This window comes from Neodiprion pinetum, chromosome 5 (genome assembly GCF_021155775.2).
Source record: "Neodiprion pinetum isolate iyNeoPine1 chromosome 5, iyNeoPine1.2, whole genome shotgun sequence".
In the NCBI taxonomy this organism is placed as follows: domain Eukaryota; kingdom Metazoa; phylum Arthropoda; class Insecta; order Hymenoptera; family Diprionidae; genus Neodiprion; species Neodiprion pinetum.
In genome coordinates, this window is record NC_060236.1 from 30,698,107 (window position 1) to 30,719,443 (window position 21,337).

At 38.0% G+C, this 21,337-nt stretch overlaps 3 protein-coding genes across 3 annotated transcripts in view; all 3 read right to left on the reverse strand.

Annotated features, from left to right (window-relative positions):
• Window positions 1–1,206: 1,206 nt before the first annotated feature.
• On the reverse strand, window positions 1,207–3,044 carry LOC138191048 (unconventional myosin-XIX). The gene is made up of 5 exons (XM_069136517.1): window positions 2,963–3,044; window positions 2,335–2,852; window positions 1,937–2,207; window positions 1,748–1,825; window positions 1,207–1,475 (listed from the first exon to the last, which is right to left on the reverse strand). Exons 1-5 carry the CDS (start codon window positions 3,042–3,044, stop codon window positions 1,207–1,209), a joined length of 1,218 nt encoding a protein of 405 aa, XP_068992618.1.
• Window positions 3,045–3,209: 165 nt separating this feature from the next.
• The window catches only part of LOC124218470 (transducin beta-like protein 2), a 52,506-nt gene continuing 34,378 nt past the window's right edge, over window positions 3,210–21,337 (reverse strand). The window contains exons 3-7 of the mRNA XM_046624973.2: window positions 5,089–5,312; window positions 4,787–4,973; window positions 4,414–4,599; window positions 4,070–4,252; window positions 3,210–3,901 (exon numbers count right to left, since the gene is read on the reverse strand). Coding sequence (XP_046480929.1) covers window positions 3,684–3,901; window positions 4,070–4,252; window positions 4,414–4,599; window positions 4,787–4,973; window positions 5,089–5,312 — 998 coding nt within the window. The 3' untranslated portion in view covers window positions 3,210–3,683. The remainder of the gene's footprint in view (window positions 3,902–4,069; window positions 4,253–4,413; window positions 4,600–4,786; window positions 4,974–5,088; window positions 5,313–21,337) is intronic.
• mRNA-cap (mRNA capping enzyme) lies at window positions 5,563–9,622 on the reverse strand. Its single transcript, XM_046624974.2, has 4 exons — window positions 9,297–9,622; window positions 8,189–9,111; window positions 7,991–8,126; window positions 5,563–7,530 (listed from the first exon to the last, which is right to left on the reverse strand). Exons 2-4 carry the CDS (start codon window positions 9,109–9,111, stop codon window positions 6,805–6,807), a joined length of 1,785 nt encoding a protein of 594 aa, XP_046480930.1. The 5' UTR covers window positions 9,297–9,622; the 3' UTR covers window positions 5,563–6,804.

Genomic DNA, 21,337 nt, shown 5'->3' on the forward strand with positions numbered 1-21,337 from the left:
AAATGATTGAAGTCATTGCTTTTGACTCTTTCATACCTGTTCAGGATTGCTAGTTCCTGAATCAATACATGCACTCAACAGTTTTAGACCAGTGGATCGTTTTTTCACCTCTAGAAAATGCATAATATTAAAAATAAGTATCTGCACAACCGTAAACATTATCAGATCAGGTTCCACTCACTGTACTTTAGCCAAAGGCTTTGTATTTTAGAAGCACACTGGGATCGGAATTCATCCCTTACTAACTCCAGTTTATATAATACTGCTTCAGTCAGGAAAACCAGATGTTTACCAAAGTGCACCAACGATTGCAATTCATCGCCATTCAAATCTCGTTTTAAAATCTTTTTACAAATCCATATCGGATCTTTGACTTCTGCTAAAATTTACTGAAGTTTAGACTCAATCCCTTATATCGAATGTATTAATCGTTGACTACCATGCAGTACGCACAGCGTAAGCTTAATATGTCTGCATCATCATCGACTAACCCGTTATTTGCTTGGAATATCTTTTTATAAACTCTTCATATTTGAGCTGAATTGGAAGCGTACATCGAGCTAGTGTCAAAGCATCCGTTATACCGGTACACGCTAATTGTTGTTTGAAATCCTTCATCATTTCACCCTCGTCGATACTGATAAAAAAAGTGTGGATGAATAATGAAAATAATAACGAAAGAATTAACAATTATTTACTGGTTAGCAGGTTTGATGCAGCGAATATAATGTAAATCGTATTTGTCGAGTTCTTTCATCAGTGCATCCATACTATGTTTGAATTTTCCCAAGGTCGTATTTTTCTTTTTTCTATCAAATTCTGGCTCTTGATGAAGGTGGAATTGTTTATTCGTATTTTCTTTGTTTAATAAGAGCAGAATAAATTTATTCTGACAAAGGCTGAGCGTGGATACCAGCTCGGCAGGGACCTACGACATTGTCAACTCACATTTATACCATTCAGACGACCTTTAATTCGTTCATGAAATACCTTGTCCGTATTTTTACGAAGTATGTCAACTGTGCTGTATTCTACAATATGTGAATAGTGGCGGATCGCAAATGTTTCACCTTTGTCATGTATGAAATTTGTACTGGCGTAACTAGTCGGAAGCGCAAGCTGATCAAAACTTGAATACTTCTGTATTCTGGCGATCAAACAAGCCTAAAATATCATCACTTGTATCAGGCTTGTGGAGAGAGGACATTAAACTTTCACCACTATTTTTGTATGATGTATTACATCGTCTAATACTGGAAATAAGCAATTCTCAATTGCAGCAAGACGTTCCTGGTGGTTTGTGGCTGTGGATGGAGGTGGCGATAAACTCAGTCCTTCACTCTCCAGCTCTGATCTACTGGCTTCTAAATATTTCTCGACAAAATATAGCTGCAGTCTTTCATTCGCATAATTAATGCTTAATTGTTCGATACTATTCACAGAGAAGAATTCGAATCCAAAAATATCTAGTACACCTAGAACAAATGAGATGCTTTCATGTGACGTTAAACTTTCCTTACTGGTTGAAATTAAAAAGTCTCAAGGATCGAAATTGCATTACCTAATAATTTTGGCTTCTCCTTCGGAGACGTTAATATTTCATTCAAACGATTTAGCAGCCAATAAAACAGTTGAAAATACAAATATCTGACTATACTGTGTAATCTGGTGTTACACCCCTCGACGCTAGTTATGGTGCAGTAATATGTCGAATGCCTTTGTAGCCTGCTCCGAGGTGTGATCATACTTGTAGTTAGTAGTTTGATCAGATCAGGAATCGGCAGTCTAAGCAAGTGGCAGGCGCCTTCAAGAGCGTCTGATGATTCTGGGGGAAATTTTATTCAAGTCGAGGAAGTCCTTTGTCAAGTGATCTTTGAATAAAAAAATCTATAAACAGAGAGAGGTAGATAGTGAAAACGTGATTATGAAAGAGAACCTTTTTTCTGCACGTCGACATCACAACCAACTGATAGTCGTTCGTGGAATTGTATGTTTCGCAAGTGGAGGAGGAGCGCGATAACTTTGAATATATCATTCCTTTGGTTCTCCCCAATCCGTAGGTAATTCATTGCTTCGACAGTCTCCTTGAACCCTTTGACATAAGCCTCATTCAAAATACTGTGACTGTCGTTTGCGATAATCTCGTAAAGAATGGTTCTAGATAATTTCAAAGTACCCAATTCCGAATCGGATAAACCAGCCAACATCTAGAATTGTGAGAATATTGTCCAAACCTAATTTTCAAACTCTTAAATTGTTCGTTCAAATTCTTTACAAGTCAATGTTTCCACAAAATTGGAACAACTCATTAAATTGATTAATCCAACAGCAGACCTGACCAAAAATATGAAAGTTATTACAGGCCCCAGTGACTCTGCTCTGTTCAAGGAGAAAGGAGTTTATCACAGCCCCGTGTATGGATCCGTTCACATACTGTAACTGGACGAGTTGTCCGTGCCTAGAGCTGTGTTGATTTCGTTCGGTGCTAGCAGTGCTGAATGAGGATACAACCGAGCAGGCTTTGCCAATTTTTGAAATAGTTGATTCCATTCCATCGCAACTGCTTAGATCAGTTGCTGCTAGAAAGTTCAAAATCTTGCATGCTGAAAAAGTTTTTCCTGATCCACTTTCTCCGCTGATTACGATCACTTGGTGCATTTTGCCCAGACCACAAGCAAGTCTGTAACGAGCTTTTGCTGCCACTGCGAACACATGCGGTTCTAGTAGCTCTGGCCGTGCATTGTTCAAAGGGTTTATAAAGCGATCCTGACGACAACAATCGTACAGATCTGAATTGGGCTGACGAGGATTCAACGCCAATAGTACCGGTCCAACCCAAGTGTAGAGTTTCCCTTGATTATAACGGAGCAAAAGATATTTGACGACTGAAATGGTGAAGTTTTACACTGTTTCAGAAGTTGTAATTATGCCGCGATCAGACCTCTGTGATTTATTTACGTACTCAGGTCTTCGTTATCTGGTATGTCAGCCAAATTGTTCGAGCTCTGCTTTGTCAGGAATTCGATATCCTGAAACTTGGTCATGTTCACAAAGTACAGCGATTAATTCTCTATTCTCAAGCAAACGCTTACAGCTATTGGTAAGATCAGTTAAAGTGCTTATGTCTAAGATCAAAATTGACAACGTGTCAAAGGTTTCATGTCTAATCGAGTCAGCCATGGAGTATCAATTTTTAATGAGCAATTGTTCGATTCAATCCCGTACCGAGCAATCCAGCCAAATAATAGAATGGCGATAATTTTTATTATTTTATTGTATCAACATGAAAAACACTTATTTTACATACAAAATGTCTAGTATACAATATAGGTTTGGATACATTTCGTATCACTTTCTTGAATATTGATGTGAGACTGATAAGTGATTTTTGATATAGAAGCAGACAAGGGAGTACAAAAAGTAAATGAATATGTATTAACGTTCCCTTGGACTTTATATGGAATGTAGGATTGATTAGAACGCTCTATTTTCTTCGTTTTACTCCACGATCAATTACAAACCCTCGGGATAATAGTGTGAAAAAATTCTGCAGTAAAATATTTGTCGAATTTCATGCAAGTAGTGTTCAAGCAATGAACAGCTTCATATAAGAAAATAATGTCAATCGCCGATCAAATACCCAGAAACTTATCTGATGGCAAGGAACTTATTACCAGATTTATTTAGCGTTGAGCTATGTTTTCAAGAAATTTCTGACTGTCGGCAATAGTTTTTTCCAGACGTTCTTTTGTGGCTGACGAAATTTTTTGCTTGAGCTTCTCGCGGGCGGATGCAATCGCCGTCTTGTAGCCAGTAACATTGTGGAATATTTTTATATGCTTATCTCCAGATACCAAAACATGCTCCCCAAGAGCGTCGAAGAGGAGGCCAGTTGCGGGTCCTGAAATGAAATTCAGATCAGTGTTATTACTTCGAAATTTTTATCGCATTAGCGCAGCTGGTAACAAAGAAACAACGAAAGATTCAAGAACGGTGTATAAAAATGAAACCAACAAATTTTCTGTACACTAATTCTTGAATTATTCAATGCCAAATCACTACGACTCACCGTTGAAAACGTCCGTGATCGTAAGGTCCAATTCACCGGTCAAAGCAGAAAAGAACGACAATGATGTCCCATGTGCGATAACAATGACTTCGGCGTTTGGAGACAGTGCGAGTCGAGCATTAGAACCTCCAGCCCATGATCCAGTTAACAGGAGACGCGGAGTCTCTCCTTTCTTGTATTCAACTGTGTAATAACCGGGTATCGTTGTTATAGTACTGATAAAAAATTTCCCAAGGCTAGAATTGAGGTGCTTTTGTTTCGAATCATCAATGCTCGTGTAGAAATTGATTGGAACATCAAGACTAAGTCCTGAATCAAGAAAAAAGTAGATGATCGAGCCTCACTTTTTGTATCGTAAAGGTTGAATGTTCCGTCCTTAGAAACGCTTGCAATGTGACTGGTGTCTGCGCTGAATCCAAAATCATAAACACCGGAGTTGTGACCGCTGAGTTCAAAGGCTCTCGATACTTGCTTGAAGTCTCCTGCCTTCGTGAATTCCACTTCCCATACTTTTAGGTCCGGCGCAAAACCTACAAGAACGTTAAATCATGGTATTTGAATCCATGGTACCTGCTCCATACTGTTTAAACGGTAGAAAATAAAATGTTTATATCGCTAAAATCTCTCAGTTGTAGAAAAAATCTCCTAATGAGACATAGTCGCATAAATGGAAAAGAAATAGTCTGACCACACAGTATTTTGGAACAACAGTAGTACCTGATGCAACAATAAAACGACCACACGGAGATATTCGAGCCCGATGCGTTGTCATCAGATAAGTATCGATCGTTGATAGCAGCTGTCCTTTCAAGTCCCACACGAGTAGCTGCGTCGTATTGCTGCAGGTCATAATGTAACGCCCGTTACATGCTATGTCCATACCAACAACATCGTCGTTATGTTGCTAAAACAAATATTTACAAGAGATTTATTAGAACCAATGCATATATTTAGCACAATATAAGCAAGATATTTCTCAAAACAGACTTTACTTTATGAAGGCTATGAATTTTTCTTACCTTTGGAAATTCAATCGCCTTTGTAACTGAGGCTGGGAAACCGTCAGGCTTTCTCGTGACTTTATATACTTCTACGGTGTTTGCGATAGCCTTGTGTATCATGAAAGCCTTGCTGTCTGGTGACCAGCGCAACAGAGACGCATGATCGTACTCGATGTTGACACGCAACGATTTTCTATCCTTTGATGACAGATCCTTTGTGCACCATATCATCACCGTTCTGTCTGTAAAATTAAGATTGAAGTTGAATCAGCAGTGATTTTTTTCTTCCAACTTACATAACGTTGTTCTCATTTGTTGTATTAATTCAATGTTACAGTAGTTCATCCAATTGGATGAATAGCGATGGTTTATTTTTAACGGCGGTAAACTGATGGAGGAAGTAAAAAAACGTAGAGGAGTTTGGCAAAGGTAATAATAGTTTAAACAAAATTGGTAATTAGTAGAGAAAGGATGAAAAAATTTGAGGACAAGTACGTATCAATGTATATATTGTAGTTGTTAATGAACAAAACAACAATCGCCTACTGATTTCAATAGGATGAAAAAATAATAAATCCCTTGAGTACATAAATGATTAGTCTATTTATATTTTAGATTATAATATAATACATACGCCGCTTGGACAGAATAACATGTGTAATGTAATCACTATTCTTAACTGGCATCATCGTGTATTTACGAGACGATATTTAAATTGGTGAAATATTCAACCGCAAACATTGAAGAGGGAAATTCCGAATTCCATTCTCAATTTACTTTACTTCATGTCTATCTTGTTATGCTCAGAGTAGAAAACATAATGCAATGGAGACGTTACACAAGACATACACAAGGGTATCTCAAAATACGATAACAATTTGTATTCTAAATTGAGTATAATTGGTACAATAAAAGATTCAAAATTGTCGTTTGATTTAACTAAAAACCAAAGTACCTGCAATATAAATTTAACTAATTATTTTAAATACCTATAAGTGTTGGAAAAAAAAGATTGAAAAAAACCATGCGTTAAGGTTTATATTACTCTACCAATAAATTTATTTGGTACAATTCTGAATATCTTATTTGTTACAAATTTCAGTTGCATGATATTCTAAAATATCTGTAAGACAATGTAGAGGTCGGGGAAAAAAAAATACATCATTTCGTTCAGTCGTGCTATTGAGACGTGTTATATAATCTTAAGTTAACGAAATCTTGCAATTTCCGATCACTAATATATCGGTGTTTGATCGCGTAAAAATATTTACTAACTCCTTTACATTCATGTAGGTAGCGAATAATACAGATAGCATAATCAGTTCTAGGGCCAAGCATTTTTTTGATATGTTTCTGCCATGTAACCTTAGGCCGATTAAGTGAACTCATGAAACCACTGATGTAAGCCGAAGGTAATATGGCAGTGTGCACTAACAGTAGCCAGATTCCTAAGAATTCAGATAGACTGAATTTTAAATGTAATTTTTTCGCCAAGTTGACCCTTTACTCATCTGTCTATTTGTATTAGCTAACTAATGGTAGCAGGAAGTGAACGTGCCAAATATGAAGTTCGATTAAAATTGGCAGGAAAAATTGCACAGTTTTTGGCTAACGAAAAACCACAGTTGAAACAAATCGAGATGAAAAAAAAAAAACCAAAAACTACGCCTCTCCCCGCTCGTGTTGACAAGATAACAAATTTGAATAACGCATTAAATGTGCCTAGTTATTTTGTCATCTGTGTTTCTTGTTCGGCGGAGGCATTAGATCTGCGTCATCCTGAGGGAACCTATGCCTCTTTATGAAGTCGAATAACCGTTCGGTCGTAACGGGATTTTGAATGCTCTGACACACGGCTTGAGCAGTCTTATACGAGTTGGGAAACGACTTGTCAGTTCTCTCCCTCATGAATACCCATTGCCCATTTTCAAAATTGCACTCTATGATCTTGTTATTCATCTCTTTAGTTAACTTAGTAACTTTCATAAGTGCGAAGGGTACGTCTGTCCCACCGACGAAAAGCTGGCCTACTTTTCTCGGCAGAATTCCTTCTCCCGATTCGGTGGTAATTTTCAATTTGAAGTCCACAGAATTCATTGACAACGGCTTCCACTTAAGAACCTCCGGACTTTGCCCAGGAACGTAGGGCTCCTTAGCTGGCTGAAATATAAGTCCATCTGGTTCGTGTCCCAGTTGCTTCGCAAACTTCTCGCTCAACAAACTCGGTGCCTGTGTCACGTCCCAAAACTGCTTTAGCCTGACGGAAAATGGTTCATGGTCTCTACGCAGTCTTCCCTCTGTCAGTGCCCTATATCGTCCAGCCATTATTTCCTTTTCTATGATGTTATAACGATCTGGATAAAAGGATAACTTGCTGACGTCTGTATTGTCGTAAGTAACGACGTCGTAGGCGAGATACCTCGGATACTCCTTGCCGTTGACTCTGTCGATCACCATTTCCTGCAATGATACGCAAACTAAATTTCAAGCTACTCGATGGTTGGCAAAGAGTTGAGGACGAAACATTTCACAAATTTTACAACTACGTCACAGCGATTACTATTTTCTCATTAGAGCAAATTTTAGTTTTACATCTCCCAATGGATAGACTGTCTACTTTGCAATGACCGCAATGAATGATTTGATCCTTATAATAGTAATTTTTAATGTATCAATAGGATCTCAAGAAATGTAATAAAATATGAATATGAAGTTTTTTTCATTTTTGTTTGTTCCTTCTCTGATGTTTGTTAATGTTCATTCATGCTACATCTGTAGCTAGACTACGGCATTTGTTGGCTCTACTAAGGCCAAACATTATTGTATACTTTGCAGTAAGGGATTTATTCCGTTTAATATGAATAAATAAATAAATAAAAGTTTATTTCGACCAAGGTGGAAGAAATCATTTGTTACTCACTCCGTCTAAAAGAGTATCTCTGAGAAGTCTGTTGTTGGCTCTGTGGTGTGGAAAAGTAAGTCCGTCAACTTGAAAGACGGAGTTATCTCTGTCGATGAAGAATACCTCGCCATTGCTTTGTATTAGCATCATGTACCTGCATAAATATACAACGATAATGTAATGCAAAGCGGCAAAAGACAGGAATAACTGTCTAACCTGGTGCCATCAGCCTTCCAAGATACTCTGTACGGTTTTTCGTGGAGCAATTTGATGTTCTCAGTGTCCATAGAGACGGGCTGAGACCCAGGGAAGCCTGACGTTTCCCAGCCACACATCTCCTGAACTTTCTGCTGAATTTTCGACAACTTTGGCTGCTCAGCAAGTGGCTTAACCCCAGGAACCCCTGCCATGAAGGTGGGATCTTTGTGCTTGTGCTCTCGTTTCCGTTTTTTTCCTGACCCTTTGCTGTTTGCATTAGAATCAGCACTTGAGCCCTCGTCTCTGTCTTCTCCGTCGCTGTCATCGTACTCCAGGCACCATGTAGGGCGAGCGGGAGGTGAAGGAGCGTCCTCTATGTCGTCGTACCTCCGAAAAAGCTCTCTGATGTAATCACCTTTGTATATACCAGGAGGTCGGGCAGTAGCAAATTCTGCGAGGCCAGCATCAACGCTTGTACCATCATTCTCCACAAGATAGCTTATGATGAGAAACCCGGTTCTGTTGAATCCATGCGTGCAATGAACACCAACAATCTCGAGCGGGTTATGGGCAATAAAGTTCTTGCAGACCCGAGCAAAGGTTTGTGATTGCTCCTCGGATGGCGTCTCGCCGTGACCCCTGCACGGAAGCTTCAAGTAACGACATCCGTTTGCCTCGACTTCACGTTTGTCATAGAATCTTGAAGTGTTAGTTAGGTCTATCCACAAGCCGAGCTTTATTTTCTGACTCCTAAGCGAAGCGAATAGCATGTCTATGGAGAATCGACTTTCTTCCGGCACCTGCTCGTCGAAATGACCCGAAAGCGGCGTTTTGAAGGCCAGAAACTTGTTCTGTATCAGTTTAACCGCCTTTCTAGGACAGTGCAGCCACCTTTGCGGTATTGGGCCAGGATCCCCTCTGCCGTCGTTTCTGTTCGACATCTGAACAAGAATAACAATCACATTACTTTCCTTTATTCTAAATAACGAGTGGGAAAGAAGAAGGCCGTGTGACATAAGCGTGAAAATAATATGAAAATTGATTCATCGATTGGTCAATCCAAATGCGAACTCTTAGACTGCAGTTATTAGTGAGGTGAAATGAATTACCATAACGTTAAACTTACCTTTCACGAACGGTGTTGTTACGACGTTGAAAATATCTCGCCACTGTGGAATCAACACAAGCTTCACATAACCTGGTTTCGCCAAGTATGCCGTTCGTTCGATTTATAACGGAGAAGCTCGATCCCCGGAGATTATACCGATGTGCTGATTAATTTCGCTCCAACTTTTAGTACAAACGTCGAGAGCCGCGGCACTCTACACATTTAACATCTCACACACATAACAACCAATGTTTGATTTCGACGACTTTAACAAGAACTGACAAGATGTAGACTTGACAGTGGAAGAAGACGGCAGCCATTGCGTCTTCTATGGCCATTGGTCGGAAATGCGATAGAGCGCTAGCTTGAATCGTTTTTCGTACATAGGCAGTATAACTGTATAGTTAGACGACAGAAGGCGTTCGGTTTCTGGGATAACGTCGTAATATCATTTATTTTAAGTTCATACATTGCGTAAACGGTTACGAGATGAACGTTGCAGATGTGGTAACGTGTTGATTCTAATTCTAACGCATTTTACGTTTACACGACTACGGCTGCCTGCGACTAACCATTCTATACCCGTTTTTACAATGTTGATGCGAAGGACGATAGGTGGCGGGCCGCATCGCCACATATTAATTCAAATCATATGAAAATTCGAATTCTAATATTTTAATACTGCAGTTATAACAATTTTTGCAAAAAAATAATCAGATAGACGTGAAGCTGAAGAAAGTGTTATTTTGGTAAAATCATGTACATACTAAATCTGAAATTAATTTTATTTCTTCTCGATAAGATTTTTGCCACCTTTTTGTTTCGTCCGTCCTTTTGCGTACACAAAGTGATGTAAAAGTCACGATTTGTGTGAAATCATATAGTGGTCAGTTTTTGCTAGTTACAAACTGAATTGATGTCGCTGGAACTAAGCCCGAGCCTACACAGGCTGACCTCTAACTATAATGCGTATAGAAACTCGATTATCTGCGTTCAATGACAAAGAAAAAAAACTGTATAACAAGTGCAAATAATATGTACCGCAGGGTTCGTTCTCCGCAAAAAGATAACCGTGTCACGGTGCGAGGAAAAAGATGATAAGTACCGAAAGTAAATAGAAAATCAAGATTGTTATGCAACATGACGACACAACGTTTACTCAGCTATACGCGATGATAAATAAGTGTATCAAGTCCGTTTATTCCATAATTATATTATGTAAACATTCGTCTTATCCAATCGATCGCGGAATGATCCAGAATGCAGATGTTACCATTTCGCAGAGTCGGCGTACGATGGATTTAAGGAGACAACTATAAATTGTTGAAAAATGAAACTGGACTGCTGCAAGGCTAGTGCTAATACACGCGACAAAGAACCTGTCCTAACTAGCCACATAATTTCGTCGGGATCACGCCAAGACTGCTAATGACAATGTAATCACTGACACGGAGGCGAGCTAAGGACGAAAAAAAAAAATAATAATAATGAAAGATCAGATCTCTGTATCCAAAAAATAATTTTCGCCTTTTCATGCGCGAGTTATGAAGCATAATGATACACCTTAATGATCCGAGAGAAAGATCGAATACGTAACAAATTACACGGTTAAGTGTAATGCTCAGAGTAAAAAACATCCTCAAGACTTAGACGGATACTGAGTGTTATGTCGAATTACTCAGTTCTGGTATCCATGCAAAAATATCTAGAAATGTTCGCATACCTAATTAAAAAAATGGCCCACTCATATTCACATTCTAAAACCTATTGGCGACAGTATCTGAACCAACGCTGGAATAGCAATTACCTGTTGTTTTTAAAATTGTATAGAAAATCAAGCAATTCGTGTGCGGAGATATTCCATCCAAACACTATTCGAGAGTTATTAGCTAAACGCTCCAGCATGATAAGAGCATATATTGCGTGACGCGAATAACTTCCCTATTTTTCACTCACTGCCACTTCGAGAGTTGTGTAAACAATTAAGTGGGTCCAGTGCCTTTAGTAAACTTACACAAGTCTGTTTTGCACTAGAAGTAATTTTTTCAAAGATTTTGAATAAGCTTACATGCTGCGGAACATGATAAGCTCATGTTAAAAATACAGAAATGAAATTTGTTTTCATTGACCACACCTTTTATTTCGTATTTCAAAATTTGCACACTGTTTTTACATTATTTACTCAAGTTCCCGCGTATTTCGAGCCATTAATTAGTACGAATAAAAAACATTTGACCGTGGGGCGCAATGGGGCTGATTCGTCCCTGGAAAGAGGCTAATAGCTTAGTCAACCACCTTCGGCGTCACATCAAAATAGGAATTAGAGAGAGAAATAGAAAAGTCATCGGAATTATGCAGTATTCGTATTGCCAGGGTGGTAATCTGACGCGTGAAACAATCGATGATTTTATTAAGATATTCAAACACTTCATAGGCCTGAATAGATTAGCGAAAGGAATTTTTTTATTTACATAATCCCATTCAGCCCGGATTCATACTTCATTAGAGAAGAGAATTGACGGAGAGTGGATGCTTTGGCGTGTGACACCCCGCAGAGCACGAAACGCTATATCCTCTATATGTGCCCAAGTTATTAATAAGCAACCACGTATACGACATCCGAGCGTATAACGAAACAAAGTTTGTTGGCATTATGTACGCCTAAGCTTCGTGCTTTCGACACAGGAATTCAACATCGTATTTGCATACAGGCGTGTGTGAGGATAAGCGAGAATTTGTTATCGATCATCCTGCGCCACGTCATAAGTCGGGATAAAACCCGATCTCTGCTTTTACAAGTTCCGCTTTCCTTTATGGCGAGAAAAAAACATGATAATTATTGATTTGATAAGAGGGAAAATTTATTTCAATATAATTCAGCTTATTATCCTGCTACATACTTTTTTCTTTGTTTCTTTCCTTGTCAACCTTATAGATATGCAAGTATATGTACGTATATGACGTTGTAAATGTATACACGTGTCTTCATCTTGTGACTTGTCACCTCGACGTATGCATAAAGCGAGTATGTATGCATATAATTACAGACATGTACGTAAAATGTACCACGATCATAATATTATTTCGGACATGTTTGTGGCTGATAAATGAGCGTTTTTAGTCTTTTAAGCCGCAGGTAAGATACACGTGTAGGCGTGTAGGTACAACGATACCTGCGTACGGCAAAGTTTTGCGAAGGTCACATCTAAAAACTGCCCATACCGCAATGACAAACTGGTCTGTTTGCGTTTCGTCGCCGTTTATGGACACTGTATATGAATTTGTCAACCGCTGTAGAATTACGAAAATTTTTAAGTAGGGTATATTATAGAAGCACGTGCGTGCCGGCGAAGCTGTACAACGGCTCGATTGAACGCCACTCATTGTGTATGTTGCAACAAGTGCACAGCCAGTCAGTCCGAAGCCTGGCTTGTCACAACAATTTTGCTGTCATAGCTTTATGCATAAGTAATCCTCTGTACACAATGTGCATTTCTTCTGTCGGTCAATTTGTAATACAGAAATTTACACTAAGCTCGTACCGCAAAAACGATGGCTAACCCTTCGTCTCCACTGTGTACACTTTAGTACTAGGCGGATATTGCAAAGCTCTCATTGTAGCTAACTGTAAGATTTTATTTCAAACAGTCACTAAAGATTTCGATCCAAAACATATTGGGGTATGAAATACATATATTTTTCTGTATTCAAGAATTTTTTCGCAATTTTTTGACGGAGATTTCCCTGTAAAATAATATCCGATCGCCAGAGTGTCCACAGTGGAAACCGTGTATCAAAAAATAACAGTGGAGACGAAGGGTTAATCATCACGCGTCTACTTTCTTATAATCGGAAATTAGGCTTAACGGAGTTCTCTGGTCGATTTCGACATTAACGTGTATATCTCCAAACATCGAAGTCCACGTATATCAAACGCAAAAAAAGGCTTAACAGCTCCATTCTGTATACAATTGTGAACAAAAACACTCCAATACATTTTCATTTTGTGCCGAAATAAAAAAATGACACAGATTTTACGAAATCGTAATAGTAAATTCGTAGAATTCATGCCATTTCTTCATTTCTGCGTGAAATAAAAATGTGTTGGAATGTTTTTGTTGAGAATTGGGTATAAAATAAGGCGGTTAAGCCTGTTTTGCGTTTTAGATACGTGGATATTGATATTTGGAAAATACGCAAAAAATAATTACCATTTGAATATAATTGCGAAAAACTTCATTTTTATCACACGTGCATGAAAAGTGGGGCTTTGCGTAGCAGTGTAGCGGAACGAAAGTGACTAATTTCATCTCACTGTTGTAAGGATAGGTTTGCGCATGCGCAGTCCACGACTGCATCATTTTCGTCCCTTGGGAGGTTACTTTCGTCCCTAGGAAGAATAAATTGGCCAGTCGCGTCCCGAAAAATTGCCACGCAAAGCCCCACCACTTTTCATTGACTTATTCATCTTGTTAAAAAAACTATCGTGTGTGGCTCGTGCCAAAAGTTGGCGATTGGGACTAGTGTGAAGTTTGCGCCTTAACGAAGCGAGGGCGGTAATCAAACTCGTCACAATTGCCAACTTTCGTCCCTTGTCACACAACATATTCTATTGAAGCCCGTGTTGCATCAGCGACTATGAGTGACTACTCAAACGCGACAATGTCTCGGGAGGAACTTTCAATAACTCGTGTACCACGTGTTACACAATGGTCACGCACATGTAATTATTGTTAGGTAAACCATGGAATATGTTTCACGCGTATCAGCGAATGGCTTACATCGTTCATCACCCACGTGACCTGCGAAGAAGAAGCAAGAAACGATATTCAATTTTCGAATTTTGCCTGCACAGTCGGTAATTCGTCCGTCGTAAAAATAAGTATCGCTTGTTGATCGTTCGTCGTTGTCACATTCTACAACTTCCCGCGTGTTACGATATAATAACAACCGTTCGATCATTTCTATTCTCGTCCAAAATTTATCAAATATATGCGTTGTTAAAATTCACGGAGGTATTGTGCATATTTGCGAATCGACGAGCGAATATTTTATTATTGACCGATAAGATCCGATCACTTGCGATGTTGTACCGCTGCAGATGACCGATTCTAAAATAAGCCACCGTTGTCACTGCACAGGCGACATAAGCAACCGCACCGAAGGTGACAAAAATAAATTCTAAACGACATTCGGGGTATAGGTTAACGGCAATTCCTGAGCTAGAATTTTCATTCTCAAAGTAGTGAATTTCGTTCTCGCGTAAACAGTGGCTTCGAATAAATAACAGTGGTTACGTTCCTACGTATAACCGATTTGACGTGCATAATGGGTATAAATAAACGCAGTAGCGACCACAACCGCAAAACTGTTGTTCAAACCGCGCTGAGAAGGAGACGCGGGGGGGGGGGGGGGGGGGTGCTTTGTAAGCAGCTGTGACGTTAGAAGACGATGAGCGTTATCTGTTGCCATAGAAGGCAAAACAGTACTCGGCTTATGCGGAATAAAATGCTCGGAATTCACGTGATCGCTCAGCGCCGGCATCATCCTTGAACACACCTTATCACACCATTCATAAAATTGTACCTATTCTGTTTCTTTGCATAAAATCGGAGCCAACCTCGCCGAAGGAATCTGTTATTTTCATTCACAAAGATGTCTACGAAGATGAAAACAGAAAGAAAAAGGATAGCGAATAAATACAACGTTGAGACTAAGAGACGTAAACAGCGACGGTCACGTGTATACACGTATAATTGATAAATATACGGCGACGGTTGAAAATAAATATATGTCAATAGATTCCTGTCAGTAGGTATTTGTTACTTGTTTTATCTGTAGGCTGTTAACCTTTTTTTTGTAATGATCAGTCAGTTATTTATTACCAGAGAATTAAACGCAACCGAAGTAATTCTTTCGATTCGATCGGCTAGATTAAATGTGATGCCGTACGTTAAGTTTTTTTTTTTTTTTTTATTTTCAATTATATTATGAATCTGTTGGACTGAAGATACGTCATTTTTACGTTATCGTTATATCCGTCTCAAGTTAGGTTTACGACTTTCTTACATATTTCAATCTAAGATTCAATTATTCTTGACCCCTTTTTCGAATCGTTCCCCAGAAAGATACATGCAAATGATTTCCGAGGATATGAATATCCCACGAAGGGGAGTAAATGGAACAGATTTTTAACGGCGGGATTCTGACGTCTGATTCACGTTTCCGAGGCAGAAAGGTGACTTTGCCGAGCACGAAGTGCGAAGAGAAAGCCTTCGTGGCGAACACGGCCGTATAATATACGCCCCCAACGCGTCAGCGAGAAAACGCGAGCTCAGCACACCTATGAGGATAAAACTGAGCATGTGTGGGATAAGAAAGTAGTTGACTGGCAAAAAGAGATGAAATTTTCTCCGCGAATCTTTATTCCGGTTGTTCTCGGTGGTCCCGTTTCAACGATCACTCGTCACTCGTTGTGATTATCATCCTGCACGTAGCTTGGTCAAAGTTGAGCAAAAAACAAACATACGACATGTTGAACGCTGTACTTAACGATTATGCGATGATAATATTGCAGGAAGAAAAAAAACTGATCTAGTATACGTATACATATACGTACATTTTTATTTCTTCGTTACATTATTTTTGTAGCTCAACTAACCCAGATAATTATTATACTTCATAAAAAGACAGTCGATTTAATATCCGGTCAACCGTGGTGAAACTCGTGCACTGATATATCTATATACGAATACGTGTAATATATATATATATGTACCTGTAGGCAAATGTAATATGCGAATGCAAAGGAAATAACTTGAGCTGTTCGTAAAGAACCGCGAAGTGACATTTTTATTTTCACTTTGTTTTTTTTTCAGTACCTGGTAGAAAGTTAATGTTTACTGATTTCATGCATATTTGATTTTACCGTTTAGCCGATGGTCCACCGTTTATGATGCTTTTCTTTTTTCTTCTTCATTATATATATAGTTGTTGTCGTTATTTTTCTCACGTTCTGAGCAAACAAGCTACGATGGACTAAAGTTTCAACAGGTACGACGACGCGGTGTATTCTCTACACATGTATATAGAAGATTTGAATATGGAACGGCGAAGAATAATAATGATAATACTAAATAAAAAAGAGACCTATCTTTATGATTGTATCGAGTACACAGCAAGCAGCAGCGACGACCTCGACGTTGCGTCCTGGCGAATGAGAAAAGGCTTCGAGGTGCGCCTTGGCAATATTAATTACCGCTTTTTATCGTTAGAGTTCTAATGCTTGGATGTGAGAGACACCCGCGTTGCTGCTCGCGCAACGTGCAGGAAACGAACCTTATTACCTCCGTCGACAACGAACGGAAAAGCCTTTATAGTCTCTACGTGAGCGATTTTTACAATTATTTGCAACCCTGTCCCTATTTTCGCCGTAGCGAATATACAGGCAAATTCAGACGTGTAAAGTACGTTATATGTACACAAGTCGCGATCGCTCAGGTGGTAATCGGTTGCGGAAACACCTTCCGCTTTTGACATGCGCGAGGCCGTCGGAGAACCGCTGTGCACAGACAATATGGCGGCGAGTCGAGTGATCAGCTGATCGTCTAGCGCCAATTACCCAAGTATTAAAGCACAAAAAGCCTTGTGCCATCTTCGGGGGCTTTGTTTTGTTGTTTCAAGATGATGTAAGATTAAGAGTAAGAGAATAAAATATTTTTGTTATTAAATACGAGCCCGTTAAGGACAACCGTTGTTATTATTAATATTATTACGTTAATGGTATTTTTTTTAGTAATTGAGAAACCGGAACGGAGATGAGGATAGGGAGAAGGGAAGGGGCATCAATGAATAAGGTTTAACAGTAAAGATATACATATATATGTATATTGCGTAAAAAATTTATTTATATAGCGTCGGCACGCTACATATTTTGACGTGAGTAAGAAACCTTCAGCAATTTATACTCGACGACGACGGCACTCGGTATAATTGCCGAGCGAATACGGGTATAATATGTTCAACGGTAACAAGGCATAAAATCGATAAAATAGCCTAGGCACTAGATATAGTCGAAACTAGAGTAATTCCTATCAATCTACGTACGCGAGAGTATGTATGTATGTATGTATTCACCTATACGTGTGCGTACCTACCGAGGTACCTAGATTATATATATATTTTTGCTTTCGATATCGTTGTATATTATACACGTTACGCGATAACGTTATATTTTCATTGTTTACACCGCACAAATTATGTTCATTATATTTTACACGTGCGACTTGTACACGTACATGTAAATCAGTGTATGACATATATTACCTACTTACGTAATATATATATTACGTATGTATATACTATGTAATTGTGTCTGAAAGTCTGATGATGTGTATCGTTATTTATGCCTAATTTTACTCAGACAGGCACAACGTATTGCTTTTCTGTAAACAGTTTAAAGATAATCCGTTCTTTACGGTACATACGTATGCGTATGTATAATTGCTTTTCGACATTGAAAAAAAGGTAACAGTGATATTCGTAGGCATTATTACATACGTACTGTTATGCTGTACAATGTATGCACTATAATATATGTCACATGCTCGATAAACGAGGTGCAGGCGGGTATTTATTTCAAATATTTTTAGGACTCGGTGGAACTTTTGTTCAGCAATTTAAAACAAGGCGAAATCGAGTGTCTAAAGTTTCCGATATTTGTTTCACCCATTTTTTCGTTCAATTTTTTTCTTTCTTATTATTATTATTATTATTATTATTATTATTATTATTATTATTATTATTTTGTTTGTGCTTTTGTTTGTTTCTTTTTAATTTCTTTACAATCACGGATAAAAAAATACCGTGGAGCACATTCTATCAAAACCCCACACGTTTACAAATACTTATAATTGTTACAAAGCATCGACGTATTCACTAACAGAAATTTCCCACGAGTTACAAAAATACCATAACCGTGTTGTGCACGCATTATATACCGATAGTGTATACCTACGGAAGCGTGTTCAAAAGTAGGTAATACGATACATGTGTGCGTGGAACCATCCATAATAAATCATAGTATTTACAATTTTGAATATTGCTGTGAACGTGTACTTGCTTATATGAAAGATTATTGCTTATATATATATATATATACATATACACACATCGTGGTAAAAAGTTTTACGAAACGTAGTCAAGAAAAGGTAGAAAATATCAAGAAATACGTATTAAGAAAAACCTGACGAACCGAAACGCTCGAACTACGCAAATTGGGTCACGATTCGATGTTTAATAATATTGGCACTTGGCAAAATAGGAACAACGTGCGGTAAGAAAAATTGAAGGGAACAAACACAAAGAGAAACGATGTAAATTGAAAACGAGAAGGAGAAAAAACAAAAATAAATAAATAAAATTTCAAGTTATAAAAATACTCACACAAGTCGTGACATGAGAATCAACCTGGAAACGGGGTCGTGTAGCGAAAAATATGACTGTACACATCAAGAACACATTAATGGTTGTAACGTGTATAGCTCTAAACCGGTAAAAAAGAACTTGCCGAGTTTTCGGAGTATGGTTCGCCAACTGTGTTTGCTCCATCGTTTTGTTTCTTTCCCTTTCGTTTCTTTCCTTCTCTCTTTGTTTTTGTACTACTTTTCTTTTTTTTTTCTTTTTTTTTTTACATTATAATTACATATATATTTTTTTTTTCTTTGAACATCTTTTCTTTTTCCACTTATCTACCGATCTAACACGGTCACTATCTTTCGCCACGACGACGACGCGACTCTCGTAGTTTACTTTCCCGTCGCGCGGTATGTATGTAAGTATGTATGTATGTATGTATGGGGTAGTAGATGTACACAACCGGTGATCGTTACTTTCTATATTTTCATTCAAATTGTTCCTTCAAACATTTCGGTTTATCCCCCCTAACCATTCTAAGCCCTTTTCGCCTCCATATATGTATACACATGCATATATGTATATTCGTCTACGTTATGTGCGATCATATCTCACTGTAATATATGTACACAATATGCGACGTCATCGTCACGTTGCCGAGAACGTAAATACCTACGTACGTTGATATTTTCACAAATATTTCATATTCATACACCTCTTGCGTAAGTTATAAATAATGATAGTGTGCAATATTATAATGTTACGATAAAAATAATTATGATGATTACTTCCTAGCGTTTAGACGTATGTATACATACACGTATATAGTATATTTCGAGGTTTCGCTGATTGTTACATACCCACAACTATACGCACAATGTATTGTATATGCATATATTACATAATATATTACATATGTATGCCTTTCTTACCCACCGCACCAAACGCTCAGGTACCAAAAGAATACCACCCTACGAATGGTCGTGCGTAAACGTAAATATGTATAAATGATACTTATTAGATCTATAACTATATATACTAATATCAATCTACTACCCACGAATGATGATCGTTACGGTAATGACGACGACGACGACGTGAGTGGTAAAATTGTGTTGACGTACTTTTAAATTTGCAAATTGAAAAAAAAAAGAGGAAAATTTAATCACATAAATAGCAATAATAATAATGGTAATAATAATCACGGTCAATGTTGTTACAATCAAGTTAAATTAAAAATTAAGAGTAAAATATAACCACTATACACATCCACGGTGATGTGGAGCTGCAGGTACTAGGTCGGGGGGGATAAACTTAAGTACCTTATTACCTTTCTACAAATCAATTATAGATTTTCACCAGTTTGTTTCTTTCTCTCAGCTGTTCACTTTCTTTTTGTTTTTTTCCGTTTTTTGTACTTTTCATCTTCCGTCGTACATGATGTGAGGAAAATTTGGACAGAAGGTCCCGCAAAACATGTATGCGTGTATGTATATCACGAACGTAACAAACGCATAATTACAATAATGATAATTTTAATATTAATAATAATAATAATAATAATAATAATAGTAACAATAATGTGCTTAAAGAGACTTGATATATAGAATATCGTATATAGGAATCACACGTTCATGTATAAGTATATATAAGTCTAATACAATAGTATTAATCATATAAATTAAACGTCGATTTCAAAAAGGGTCACGCAAGGTGTATAATAATAATATTACGTATTGAGATTCAGTGTTTACTACGTATGTATCATATACATGGCTCGAATTCGGCGGGGCAATTCGGTAGCCCAAAAAACAAAACAAAAAACAAAACTAAGATTGAATTTAAACTACCGAATCTCGAGTCTCCTGATCCATCATCCTAATCTCTCTGTAACTCCCTCTCTCCCTCTCCTTCGTCTCCTTCTCAATTTATTCTCCCCTCGTGCGATACGTGTATCTAAGAAAGTCTAGATTCTACAAATGTAGGTGTGCATACCTATTATGTGCATCGTGTATATAGCGAGGAGGGATAATGAGAACCACCGAACGGATCGGGGAGAGGAAAATGGAGAGAGGTAAAAAATGTGGGGGCAGTGTCGCGATTAGATTACACGGGTATAGTGTTAAGAAATGGCAAAAGGTCACTTCAATAAATAAAACGATATGATACGATGATACGATGATACGATGACGGTGACGGTGACGGCGACGATGATTGTGCTAATGAAGGAATGACGCCGAACGATAATCAAGAATATATGCGCCCACGCATTTAAGCGCGGGATTTTACTGCACGTATACGCCCAATTTGAGGATATTGCTCAGATTTAAATTTCATGGTAAAGTAAGTCAATTACACGAGAATTTCTTCGTAAATGATTATAATTCCGTTTGTATATGTATATTTGTACACGTATATCGGTTTGTACACCAACTGCATGCAAAATTCCATCGAAACGAATCGAAGAAAAAAAAAACAACAGCAATCAATTTAATGATTTACTCGAAATAGTATGACGGAGAAAACCTGTTTAGAAATCTCGTATTATTTTGTGGAAGACTTTAATAGCTGTACATCTGCGTGTGAACTCCATCGTATACAATTATGTTAATATATACAATATCGAACGAGATTTTACGTCGAAA

Excerpts from the sequence above, each read along its gene's own strand:
- LOC138191048 (XM_069136517.1), bottom strand. The coding sequence starts at position 3,044 with ATGACCAAGTTTCAGGATATCGAATTCCTGACAAAGCAGAGCTCGAAC. Across the intron at positions 2,853-2,962 it reads ACCAGATAACGAAGACCTGA|GGAAACTCTACACTTGGGTT; the intron begins GTACGTAAATAA and ends GTTATAATCAAG. Across the intron at positions 1,826-1,936 it reads TGTCGACGTGCAGAAAAAAG|AATCATCAGACGCTCTTGAA; the intron begins GTTCTCTTTCAT and ends AATTTCCCCCAG.
- mRNA-cap (XM_046624974.2), bottom strand. The coding sequence starts at position 9,111 with ATGTCGAACAGAAACGACGGCAGAGGGGATCCTGGCCCAATACCGCAA. Across the intron at positions 8,127-8,188 it reads TGGAAGGCTGATGGCACCAG|GTACATGATGCTAATACAAA; the intron begins GTTAGACAGTTA and ends ATATTTATGCAG. Across the intron at positions 7,531-7,990 it reads GAGATACTCTTTTAGACGGA|GAAATGGTGATCGACAGAGT; the intron begins GTGAGTAACAAA and ends GTATCATTGCAG.